This window comes from Bos mutus, chromosome 24 (genome assembly GCF_027580195.1).
Source record: "Bos mutus isolate GX-2022 chromosome 24, NWIPB_WYAK_1.1, whole genome shotgun sequence".
NCBI lineage: Eukaryota > Metazoa > Chordata > Mammalia > Artiodactyla > Bovidae > Bos > Bos mutus.
Window position 1 is genome coordinate 22,306,481 of NC_091640.1, and position 13,716 is coordinate 22,320,196.

The 13,716-nt window shown below is 40.2% G+C and overlaps 1 protein-coding gene across 20 annotated transcripts in view; it reads right to left on the bottom strand.

Moving 5' to 3' along the window:
- DTNA (dystrobrevin alpha) overlaps window positions 1–13,716 on the bottom strand; it is a 461,852-nt gene that overhangs the window by 78,167 nt on the left and 369,969 nt on the right. For all 20 annotated transcript variants that reach the window (XM_070361690.1, XM_070361688.1, XM_070361687.1 and 17 more), the window contains 3 exons: window positions 10,153–10,258; window positions 7,614–7,780; window positions 4,949–5,073 (listed from right to left, as the gene is read on the bottom strand). In XM_070361690.1, coding sequence (XP_070217791.1) covers window positions 4,949–5,073; window positions 7,614–7,780; window positions 10,153–10,258 — 398 coding nt within the window. The remainder of the gene's footprint in view (window positions 1–4,948; window positions 5,074–7,613; window positions 7,781–10,152; window positions 10,259–13,716) is intronic.

Consider the following 13,716-nt stretch of genomic DNA (forward strand, 5'->3'; position numbering starts at 1 on the left):
AAAGAGTCCCACATGACTGAGTAGTGACTGAGCATGCACGCACTGCCTTCTAAAAAGAGAAGCCCAGAAAATTTGAGGATAATCAGACTCCAAATCTCTTGGAAAGAGGAGGATTGTACAGACACTTCATCCTGTGTTCCACATGAAGATGGCCCTCTCCTGATACTCCCTGTCTGTAAGGTCCCAGCTGCAAAATCCTATTGCGCCTTCTTTGACCTTTGTTCTAAGGGAAGATGCAACTAAGCACCATAGGGATTTACTGACTTTCTGTTATCTGGACATACAGTGCAAGGCAGCCCATAGACACTTTTTTCCTATATTATTAGAGGAAGAAAATAGGGTTCAATATTCCTCAGAATTGCCCACAAGCCTAAACATCAACTGCATCACATCTGTCATCCCATCTTAATTTGCACCTCACCTTGTTATTCTTTCCCTATCAGTGAGGTCTTAGTTCAGGTAAAATGATAGAGCTAAGATCGCTGCCTCATCTCCAAGCAGCTTTTAGTCTCATTTTAGATTTAGGTGTTCCATGGTACGATGAGAAGGGATTCAGAGGTCAGAAGCTGGGTGACAGGGCAGGGTGGTGTTCTGAGTAAGGAAATTTTGGTTTCACTATAATGCTACATGTGAGTTTGACAGTACAGAATTTTTTAAAAGATGAAACATGAATACAGTAGCCTATAGAATCGATTTGTGTTGACTCGATCAAGAGTCAAATTTGTGAAGGTTTAATTTTTATCTTAGGAAACAGGAATTAGTTTGGATTCTAAAACGAAGAGATTTCTAGGAAAAAAGTAGACATGTTTGTCCCAATGTATTTATGAGAATGGACATGACACATGGCAGGTTTTAAAATGTCAGCACAAAATGCAAAAATTCATTGAAACTTTAGGTTCCCAGTACCTGGTGCTAAACTGTGTTCTTGAATTTTTTTAAAGACACATTCTATGTTTGGTGAGGTCAAAATAGCAGGATTATTATTGAATCTACTCAGACATATTAGCCAAAATTCTGAAAACATTGTTTTATACTACTTATCTAGGATATGCCTAATACCTGAGACTAGTTTAAAGCTAATTCTGCTTTGAGCAGTACACTTTCACTTTATAAGAAGGGTGTTAATTTCAAACAAACGTGCTCTGTGAATTTTGAAAGGTTAGGTTATATCAGATTTTAAAACACTAAGCAGAATGAAATATTTTCATTTTAACTTTGAAAAAAGTGGAAAAAAATCAGCTTGACATTTCTGGTTTTCTTTTGCCTCTTTATAAATGTCTCCATCTTGCTCTCTCTCTAGGAAATGAGAAAACAAGAGGATCTGGAATGCTTTCTGAGTAGCCAGGTACATTTACTCTATTGAACCTGGTCACCACAAAGCTGAATTTGCAGTTCCTTGGTATTTGCTCTTTAATACACTGTGTATGACAAACCTAGAGAGCAAATTAAAAAGCAGAAACATCACTTTGCTAACAGAGGTCTATATAGTCAAAGCTATGGTTTTTCCAATAGTCATTTCTGGATGTGAGAGTCGGACCATAAAGAGGGCCTAGAGTTGAAGAATTGATACTTTCGAATTGTGGTGCTGGAGAAGACTCTTGGGAGTCTCTTGGACTGCAAGGGAATCAGACAGTCAGTTCTTTTTTTTTTTTTTTTTTTAAATTTTCGCCTCCCTCGCCGCCGCGGCTGCCTCCGCCGCCGCCAAGGCTCACACTCAGCCGCCGTCGCCGTAAAGCGCCTCGGCTGTTACCCCGGGTAAAGTTTCCTGGGCCTGGCTTTACGACACTTCCCTCAGACAGTCAGTTCTAAATGACATCAACCCTGAATATTCAGTGGAAGGACAGACACTGAAGCTGAAACTCCAATACTCAGGCCACCTGCTGGGAAGAGCTGACTCATTTGAAAAGACCCTGATGCTGGGAAAGACTGAGGGCAGGAGGAGAATGGGACAACAGAGGATGAGATGCTTAGATAGCATCACTGACTCAATGGACAAGAATTTGAATAAACTCTGGGAGATAGTGGAGGACGGAAGAGCCTGGTGTGCTGCAGCCCATGGGGTCGCAGAGTCAGACATGACTTAGTAACTGAACAACAACAAGCAAATGGCCTTATGTGTAAGGTTCTTCATGAAAATGTTGAACCTGGGACTTGGGCTAACCTTGGCACCAAATAGCAGTTTTCAAAGGGACGTATTTCCTCTACAATCACATGGCAAGTTACTTTATCTAACAAATGGGTCACAGTTAAGAATTTTAAATATGTTTAGTCTTTTGAAAAAGAAATAGCTCCAGAAAAAGTCACAGAGGCCTAGTGCAAAGTTTTCTTTCTGGACAAGATGTTTGCAAAGGACATTTTATATAAATGGCATTCTTTTCATAAAATGAAAGTGCTCAGCTTTAAGGCAGAATTAGTTTTAAACTAGCCTCTTGTCTCTCACTTGTTTTGTGTCTCATAACCACTTATAATTTTATAAGTCCTTATAAGTGCACTGAAGATTATTGAACTACTTACCAAGTATCTCTTTTGGCAGCAAAAGAATTGAATAGAATAGAGACAGTTAATCATGATAACATTTACAAGCAATACAATAGCTAAGAACAAATGCCAAAACACCAAAATATCACCACTTAAGTGGCTTTTACATGCCTATGATGATTTAGAATAGCTAAATGAACAGTATATTTTCAGATTAGAAGTCTTAGATATCCCCATCCATATAAAAAAGAACATGAATATCTATTCAGGGAAATAACATCTGGGGAATAATAATTATAAAAATGTCTAAAGCTAAAATAATAGGAACAAATCTGTTCTAATATCAATTGGATATTGTACATCTGGAATTTCTTGTGTGTTATTTCAACAATTAAATATTTCATACAATTTGTCTTTTATGAAACTGATGCACTAACTACTGTATAAGAAGGCATCTCAATTTGTCCTTTAAAACTGACATTCACCATGGAAACATCAATGAATACAGATCAGTGTTTGGATTCAAGGACTGTTTTAATCATCTGGTTAAATATATGGGACTTTTAGCAGAAGAAGGCACATTTCATGTAGAATTTTAGGGGAATCCTGAAACTCTCCATGGAATCCAAATTGTGTAGCTGATGCCCTCAGTTCAGTGAATAACATATCAGATCATATTGCCAATATAAATAAAACATTTTTACTCATTGGTCAACTAACTCACACCCACATACACCCACACACACTCCCAATCTTGAGCGCTGACTGGGCACAGAGCCCAGTGTGACTGACGTGAGGCTGGCTTTACTCACACACGTGGCCTCGTTTCTTAATTCTGTCTCTAGGTGGGAGGCCTCATCCTCATTCCATCTGCTGCAAAGCTCTTGGAGCCAGGCTGTCCACCCTGTCCACCCTCTAAGTATCTATCCCACAGCCATCAGCTCGGATTGAATGCTGCTCTCTTGAAAGGTAACCCCAAGGAGGCCTGATAGCAAGTGACTCTGTGGCTCAGCCAGACAGCCCAAACTTACTCTCAGTTTTTGTTCATTCATGGACAGCTAAGTGACTGTCCCCGGCTATGGGGAAGTAAGTCAAGACTTTAGAACAGCTTGCATGAGATCACTTTCTGCAAGTGGTTGGTCCTTTGGGATACTTCCCAGCTCTTTCTACCCCTGGTTTACTTTAAGGCTTATTTTTAGGAGGAAAATTTCCAAAAATAAGTCAACCACATTCTACAGAACCAGTTTACATTAGTTTTTGGATGCTTCCAGACTGTGCGGATTGCTGGGGACAACGAATCCTCAGAGTGCACACAGAAGTAAACCAAACAAAGCCCATGGGATTTATACAAATCTCTCAGACATGCTCAGCACAGATGTTTGTTAGGATCTGTTTAGGTCCATCAGGGAAAGAGTCACTGCCTTCCTAAGGCTCTGAGGTCCACCGCAATGCCTCTAAGGGGCCATGCTCTCAGTCACCTGAGGCATAACCTTGTCTTGGTGGATTCCTAACATTCAGAGGTCTTATCAGCCCACCTCTTGATGTCAACAGGCAAACATGAGCCCTGCAGTACAAAAGGTTGTGCTGAAATGCACAAAACAAAATTCAGTTCAGGAGAGGAGCTGCCTGTTCTAGAGGCTTCCTCAGGCCCCTGTGACTACACAATTCCTAACTGTAGCCCCAAAATAGCTAATGAACTTCTTTCTTCTTCTGAGCCCAAGACATCACCAAGGAAGAAATACTTTATAATGCCTGAACCTCCTGTTTTCTGAGCCACCCAGGCCTGAGAGAGGGCCCCAGGGGGAGGGGCTTTTGGGAGATAGAAGAGGTGGGTGGTAGCACCATTCCCTGACCCTGTTCCCTCTGCTACTCAAACTCACATACACTTTGGAGAAATTTTTTTAAGTCCGTTTTTGGATCGTCTGTTGAATTTCCCCAGCAATCCCTCCACTTCAACCCTCCCTTACACAGGCCATGATTCTTCTAAAGTTATGTAACTTGGGAGAAAACAATAACAACAGCAATAATTTCCATCTCTGCTGGCATCTTTAAGATGCAGAGAAAGGAGACAGTGGGCTTCTGGATTAGGGACTCAAAGCACACATGATGTTAAGGTACAGGATGCTTTACTATTGGCTGATCATGGTAATTCCATTGATTATTAATGTCCAATTGTGTAAACTCCACTAACATCTGTATTTTATAACTATAAAATTTTTGAATATTTCCCACTTCGAGGTGAATTATATGGCGCTGCATTCTTGTACTTCCGGGCAGAAGTATTGTATACCTCTTCATGGAAAGAAAAAGAATATATATATATATATATATAATCACCTGATTTTCATTCTTCTTTAAGAAAATAAAATCTAAAACTCAGTCCCTGACAACTGATAGGAAATTGTCTTTGTATGGATCTGCACACGTGTCAACGAAGAGCTGTCTCTCAGTGTGGAGGGCAGATACTCACACGATGTGGGCCAAGTTGAGTGGTTTCTCAGGCTGGTCAGGGAACATGGGGTGCAAGGGCTCACGGCTGGAAGCACAGCTGAGAGACTTGCTTAACGCATTGGTTAGCTTCTTGGCAGGTGATTTCTGGAAGGAAGAACAAAGGTTCAAGTGTTAACAATCAACACTTACGTAACATTTTATTAGATGATTTGCTTTCATACTATGCCATGTGCTAAGCCGCTTTAGTCGTGTCTGACTCTTTGCAACCCCATGGACTCTAGCTCACCAGGCTCCTCTGTCTTTGGGATTCTCCAGGCAAGAATACTGGAGTAGGTTGCCATGACCTCCTCCAGGGGATCTTCCCAACCCAGGGATCAAACCCGAGTCTTCTGCCCTGGCAGGCGGGTAATCTTTACCACTAGTGCTACCTGTAAGCCCTTCCATGATATATATTCATTTATTCATTCAGGGACTCTTCTTTGAGAATTTACTCCAAGTCAAGGAGTTGGCTCATTGCTGGAACCAGAATGCTTGGAATTAGCCACCAGGGTACCTGACGCTGGCTGCACAGTGTCAGCAAATGCTGTGAGATATGGAAGCAGTCATTGGGGTCAGAACATCCGAGCTGGGATTTAATGAACAGCAGGAGTCCTTCTGACAAAATTCAGGGGACTGGAAGGTATCCAGAAGGAGGAAGGCCAGGAGATCTAGTTCTGGAGAGGGAAAGCAGGAGGCAGACCACTGAAGTCCTATATACCACATCCAGGGCTGTGGTCTTTATCTCAGATGCAGAGGGAGACAATGAACAACTTAAATCTCAGAGGTGACCTGATTCTAGAAGGATTGCTTCTCCTTAAGAACAGACAATGGTTTGAGAGGGATGGGAGTGGAAGGCAGGAGAGGAGTGGGCGGTTTTGCAGGAATCCAGAAGCAAGATTTTCAGGTGCGGCTGGATACATCCAATTAGAAGGAAGAGCAGAACTTCAGCCTGAGTCTTCAGAATTTAAAGTTCATGTTCTTTCCAGAGAACTCTCTCTTTTTCATTTAGCCCAGTGGAATGTTTAATATTTCACAGCCAAGATGATCAAAAATAATCTACCACATATAATAAATCTTCATGCCAATTTTTCCTTTCAGTGAGAAGAGATTTATAATTTTGTCACTTTCTTTGACACACAGAGTGCACAACTGGCAATATAAGGAAGTGACTTTCAGCTTCATTATTTAAAAGCTAAGTCATGGCAGCACCGTCCACAAAATCCCTCTTTGACTCTGGCTGGGAGACAGAATTCTTAGAACACTTGGAACAGCAGTAACAGCAGCTCTTCACCCCATAAACACTGGCGCTCCTTTGTCCTCGTGAGGAGTTCTATTTTACTCTGCAAAGACATTGTCCCATCGTATAACTGCAGAGTCCACAACCTCTAAGGAAAAGGCTCCTTATTTAACTTCAGCATTTACACACACACACACACAAACAATTACAAAATGGTTAGTCTTCAAACACCAGCTCTCTAGGATTTGAGATAGAACACACTGGGCTTCTCAGGTGGCTCAGTGGTAAAGAATCCGCCTGCAGTGCAGAAGATGTGGGTTCGATATCTGGTCTGGGAAGATACCCTGGAGAAGGAAATGGCAACCCAATCCAGTATTCTTGCCTGGACAGAGGAGCCTGGCAGGCTACAGTCCAGGGGGTCACGAAAGAGTTAGACACGACTTAGTGACTAAACAACAACATTTGAAAACTGGTAATGTGCTGTCAATAAGAAAATTTTCTCCTACCGTCTATACTAAATTGTATTTCATGATCTGCGCTAGCATATCAGTTCTCAGCAGGTGATGTAGCCCATAGTAACAGGTGGCATTTGAACTGGAATAAACCCTCAGTATACAATGCCTTAGTGAAGAATTCTTATTTGAACTCAGATTACGACATGTGCTAAACAATTAATATATTTGCACTGAATATCAGTTCCTAATAATGATTCCTCAAAAGAACATTCTGATTTAAAATGCATATTCTTAGTACTCAGCCATAAAAAAGAATAAAATGAAAAAAAAAAAAGAATAAAATGCCATTTGCAGCAACATGGATGAACCTGGAGATTGTCATACTAAGGATCAGAATACGTTCATCACAAAGACACGTTACCTTCAGCATGTTAGTATCACATATCACCTCCAGCGAGTTAGTCACGTGCACTATTCATGAAAAGATGATTTTCTAATATAACCACAATCTTTGCCTTCTTCCAAAAAATAAATAAACAAATAACATGAAACAGCATCATTAAGCCCTCATGCTCTCATGTCTTTCTTCACATTCCAGTCACGCCCTTAAGGAACTCCAGAAAGAAAAAAGGAACTAACAATACTTTTTAGGCAATGCCCACAACCCCACCCCAAATTGAAAAGAACCTTCACTTACTGTGAAAAGGAGATTATGTTCCAGAAGGCTGTCACCTAAATCGATACAGAATTATCTGTATACCAAGAAGTAATATCATTGGAGTGTTCTTATATGTTGTCTTAGGAAGCTACTCTGGGTTCAGACTCAACAGGTAACCCCCGTAAGAGGAGCAGTGGGAGGGGAAGGAAGGAGTGTGAGAGTAGAAGTTAAGTGTGCCCCCTGGTTCTCTTGCTGTTCCCTTGTGTTCTGGACGACACTCACACACCCAACTTACCCAGGACGTGTACTCTTTCATTTGGTGCTGGTTGCTATGGGAACCACCGGCATGTCCCCTCCAGAAGCAGTCTTGACAGAGCTGGTAATTGTGACACTGTTGGCATCGGTAGCGAAAGCCCAACATACTCTCACTGTGGCAGTATGAACACTCCACCGGGTGGAAGACTGACGGGCAAGCAAACGAAGAAAAAGACAAGGAAACAAGAGAATGAGTCAGAAGAATGAAAAATACAGCCCAACAAGAATTGCATTTTTCTGCTGAATAACAAGACTTCTGATGATAGCTTGGTCTGAGAGAAGTATTACCTTTATGCCTAGACTCTCACGACTCTTTTCCAGCATGTGTGTGGGGGTGGGAGAAATCAAGTGGGCTGGAGGAGAGGGGTTCTTTTAACAGCACATCTTTGTAATGCTGTTTACTCTTCTTACTCCCATCCCTTACCCTACAAGAATGTAAATTACCCAAACTGGCTTGCCTTTCCCCCCAGATGCTCTCTGTCTCCAGGAGACCAGCACAGCTCACTGAAAACTCAGAAGCACAATGGATGAAAACAGATGGGTTCATCCAGTGGGTAGTGGGTAGAGAGCAAATATTAGAGAAATGGAAAACAAGAGGAAGAAAAAAGAAGAGATGGGAGGAGAGTAGAAAAACTGGACGATGAGAATATTCAGTTATTTTTTAAAAAAATAGACTAGCTAATGGGCTTATTTAATGAGTGACATTGTCTTCATTTAATAAACAGATTTAAAAAAAATTTTCTGAGAGGTAGATCGATAGGGGCCCAAAGAGCTGGACAAATTATCTGAATTCAGTTCTAATTCAGATAGTTCAAGAGACACTTTCTCTGGCAGGAAATTTGAGTTACAAAGCAGGCAAGGTATGAGATTTGAAGCTAACAAATGATCAGATCCAAGTAATTGCATGTTATGAGTTAAAGATACTAACAACAACAAGAACAATTCTTGCCTTTGGCGAAGTTACTCTCTGGCTAACCAGCCAGGGAAAATAATGCAATAAATAAATAAATAAATAAAATAAAGATGAAAAGTAAACTGTAGAAACAAAGACATAACCAAATTTTGAACACTGTCTTCTGAACCAGGATTATATCCTCCTTTTCTGGCTCTTGGGAAAGACTTGAATTTAGGGACAACTCTTCTGGGACATGGTTTAAAGAACTCATTTCCTGCAACAGGAAATACTGAGAGGAGGCATGAAATTACAACTTTATAATTGGAGAATGACTAGTTCTCAGACTGCAAACAGTAATATGAATTCACCCCACATGATCTGGATTTTGACTGCTCTTGGCTCTAGCAGACGAACAAGACACATAAAAAAACCTATGATTGGTAGTGATTACAGGGAATCTAGTGAGATCTTTCTTTAAATCTTCTCCATGAGCAAAACAGAATAAATTTATAACTTGAACTAAGAGAGATAAGTGTAGACACCAAGTGTTCTAAATGGGAATTTAAAGTTAAGCTAACTTTAACCCCAATGTATATTAAAGAAATGTGTAGAAGATTCTAGTAAGAGATAGGGGATAAATTATTTTCTATTTAAGGCTGGAGAATTCCCAGAGTTAAATTAAACAATAAATGAGAATATCTAAAGAGCAGATGGAGGCATTGAATTGTTCCCTGTTTAAATTTCTTTAAACCTTGTTCTGAACTGTATTTCATATTCAAGTTTGGATATGCCAATAGTAATTACTTTTATCATAGAAATACTTGCTTTTATAAAAATAAAAGCACATGACAAAAGTTACATTACTCATTTCTTTTGCATAACTACAGCCATTGGAAGCTTACAATTTGGAGCATATGACTAAAGCTTAGCAAGGTGCTACCATCCAGTTTTTTTCCCCATCTCCTCCACCTATTCATGCTCAAGTCCTTAGGAAGAAAGAGTCAATGCCAGGTATACCAACAGTGGAAGTTCACACCTAAAACAAATACTAGAAAATGTCACATTCCTTACTGAGGTTCTTCTTCAGTTATAGGAAGTTTTAAAGCCACATCGTACTTGTAACTGAGAGGTGATATTTAATAAGTTTTTAGAATGGACCATCGTACTTGTAACTGAGATTGTGATATTTAATAAGTTTTTAGAATGGACCATCGTAACTTTGCAGTGTGCCGATAGGGCTTTGCTGATCAGGGAGAGAGGTCAGTTCTATTAAAAATCAGAACTACTAAACAGACCTCCTAAAACAATGATGGTGGCTTAATAACTATAGACTTGATAGCCTAATTTCAATAATTGCCTTAGGAGTTTGGGATTAACATATATACACTCCTATATATAAAACAGATAATCGACATGGACCTATATACAGCACAGGGAGCCAAACCCAATGTTTTGTAATAGTCTACAAAGGAAAAGACTATGAAAACAATATACAAATATATATGTATATACACCTGAATCACTTTGCTGTACACATGAAACTAACACATTGTAAATCCATTATGTCACTTCAAGTTAAAAGAAGGGTTAAACAAATTGCCTTAGCCCAGTAGTAACTACTCACCGTTTTCTACATTCGCCAGTCGATGCAGAAGGGGCAGCCAGACCAGGCACTGCGGGGGAGGATCTGACATGAGCGTGTCCAAGAAACCATTTAAGGTGACTTTTTTCTGCATCAAAAAACCCCACAAAAATTTAGAACCGAGAATAATCTTAACTTACCTGCTATGTAAATATCATTTGAGATGGAAGAAACAAGACATTCAATTAACCCCTAGTACACAAAAAAAGAGAGCTCGAAACTAGTTCTGAATTGAAAACATTAATTGCTTTTCATAGTTGAGCCTACACGGGACTGGATTATCTCTACTGAGGTTGAGTCAATATTATCACAAGGAGGAAAACAATTTCGAGAGGGTCATTTTTCATACACGAGGGACAGAATGAAAATGATGAGCAAAACTCGGGAGTAGGCATTCATCATAAAATTTTACCCAATAGTACATCATAGCAGGCTCTACAGTTTCCAAATCAGTCAGTCTTCTAAACGTGTAGAACAGTTAACCTCTTCAACTTCCATAAAAACTAAATATTTTGTGGCTAATGTGGATGGTTCTGCTATACAAGATTAGGAGTAAATCCTGTTTGGAGGGAGCTTTCCCCTCCCTGTTAAAAGGGTTTAAAGGAAAAAAAAATCTTTTTGCTCCTTTCTTTATATATATATATATATATTTTTTTATCACTTAATTCAGTTGGCTTCTGGGTCATTATCCTGGACTTATCTGATGTAGAAAAGAAATGTATCTTATCTATAAGTTTCTTTCAAAATGACAAAAGAAGGTCTATTTTGCGGGGGTGGGGAGGGAAAAAAAAGACTCCTTGACTGCTTCAGGTCTAGAATCACTGAATTTCACAGAATGTTTCAGGAATGCTGGCAGAGGAAGTTGCTTTGGAGTCCAGGGACACACAGCTTTGTAAAGCTTGTTGTTCAGTTGCTCAATCGTGTCAGGCTCTTTGCAACCCCATGGACTGTTCCTTGCCAGGTTCCTCTGTCCACTGGATTCTGCAGGCAAGAATACTGGAGTGGGTTGCCATTTCCTTCTCCAAAGAAGTTCTACTAATACATGAAATTTTAGTAGTATGAGTGACAAAAAATGTACATGCAAAGTAACTATTTTACTTAAAAATCTGAATTAGAATATCAAGGTGGATGGGATAGTTTTATGAAGGGCTATGGCACCCCACTCCAGTACTCTTGCCTGGGAAGTCCCATGGACAGAGGAGCCTGGTAGGCTGCAGTCCATGGGGTCGCAAAGAGTCGGACGTGACTGAGCGACTTCACTTTCACTTTTCACTTTCATGCATTGGAGAAGGAAATGGCAACCCACTCCAGTGTTCTTGCCTGGAGAATCCCAGGGACAGGGGAGTCTCATGGGCTGCCATCTATGGGGTCACACAGAGTCGGACACGACTGAAGCGACTTAGCAGCAGCATAGTAAATTTTCAAGACTTAAATCTTACACTTGTCCTTGTAATTTAAAAAATAACTGTTTTGGTCTCCTTCTATTAATGCTTTTATTGGTAGATATATTTAGTTATTTACCTCAAAATACTGGGCTTCCCTGATGGCTCAGTGAGTAAAGAATCCTCCTGCAATACAGGAGACACAGGAAATTCGGGTTCCATCACTGGGTTGGGAACATTCCCTGGAGGAGGATGTGGCAACCCACTCTAGTATTCTTGCCTGGAGAAGCCCATGGACTGAGGAGCCTGGTGGGCTACAGTTCAAAGGGTTGCAAAGAATTGGACAGGACTGAGCAACTATGCATACACACACCTCATAATACTAAATAACTTAAGCTTTTATAGGATTGTTGTTCACATTATTATTGTTAATAATTTTATTTTTAAAGTCTTTATTGAATTTGTTACAATATTGCTTCTGTTTCATGTTTGGTTTTTTGGCCACGAGGCACGTGGGATCTTAGCTGCCAAGCAGGGATCAAACCCGCACCCCCGCACTGGGAGGCAAACCCAGCTGCAAAATCTCAACCACTGGACCGCCAGGGACGTCCCTAGCATTATTATTAAAAGAGAAATTATATAAAGCATAAGTAATGAGACAGTACTTTTTATAAAGCTACTACAATTCATATGTCTAAAATAATACTGTGTTTTAAAACGATCACTTGGGGTGACTTTCCAACGAAGCAATTAAAACAATTTTGGAATTTCATCATTCAAGCTACTGCTATAGCCAGTTTATGAAGCACAAACACAAAATGGTCTTATTATTTATTTATGTTGCCTCTATTTCTACTTCACATGGTTTTATCCATTTTGACCTTTCATCGTACTGGCTTAAAATCACTCCTGGAAGTAAAACAAAGATGCTATGATTTCAACATATATAAATTTCTCATCATTGAGGGTGTGTAAAAGATGATATAATGAGAAATCTCTAGGATACTTCATTTTGAGCAATGGCAACATCCTATATAATTCTTCTTAAATATATAAAATCCCATTAGATTAAAAAAGTCCTATTGTTGTAGCTGACTTTTAATGAGAAATACTCTGAGGCATTGGTATATTTCCTGAGGCTTCTATAATGGGCTACCTGAAATCAACAAATGTACAAACAAGTATATCCAGGGAAGGAGAGTTTAGTCTGGGGTTTAATGCAAGAGGCCAGGCAATCAAGCATGATGAGGAAAGCGACCTGAGACAATTAGAGGAGGTGAAACTAGCTGGACTTGGTGATCAATGAGACATTCTGCGTGAAGAAGCTGTATAGAAGGAGACTTAGGTGAATGGATCCATTCTGACGTCACCAGCTTGAAAGGGAAATAGAAAGAAGAGCATGCTTAATTGGGGACAGAGATCAGGTAGCCATGCCAGCCTGGGGGCAGGGGCATGGGAAAGGTCAGCAAGGCTTCCTGAGTGAGTTTCTCAGGGAGTAGAGTTGATACTTAGCGTATCAAACTATCCCTTCTCTTATTGAGTGTATGGATACATTGATGACTCTGTATACATCCTTGACCTACAGGGGTGCTGAGGCATTTCTGACCTCTTAGATCACCAAGTAAACAGAGAGATGAGGTTTTCTAGCTGGACAGTAAATGCAGCTGTTTAGTGGCTGCTAAGCACTGTTTGCTTATTTAAAGGACCAAGTATGTCACATACTTGGTGAGTTTGGATTTTTAAAAATTGTAAACAAACCTTCAGTTTATGGATTTCTAAACCTCTACCATGCTGTGCTGGAGAATAGTTCTAGACATGTCGATTTTCCACATGACTGGACAGATACAGACATGGATAGCCCTCCAGACTATGCAGCTTCCTTCAGCTGACTTGCTCCATGCCCAGTTAAGACATGTGGCTCTGAACTCCAACTTAGCGGATGATTTAGGGCCTCCCAGATCCCACAGGGCATGTGCGGAGATTCTTTTTTGTCTCCTTTGCTAAACACTGATGACAGTGCTGGGTCAGACTTGGGTTTTATGTGAGGCTGAGTGACAATTCGGCCATTTAGATAGTGTGGTCATAACAAATGATTCAGAGGGTTAGTTAGGACCGTTGTTGTTTAGTTGCTAAACTGTGCCTGAGTCTGCAACCCCATGGACTG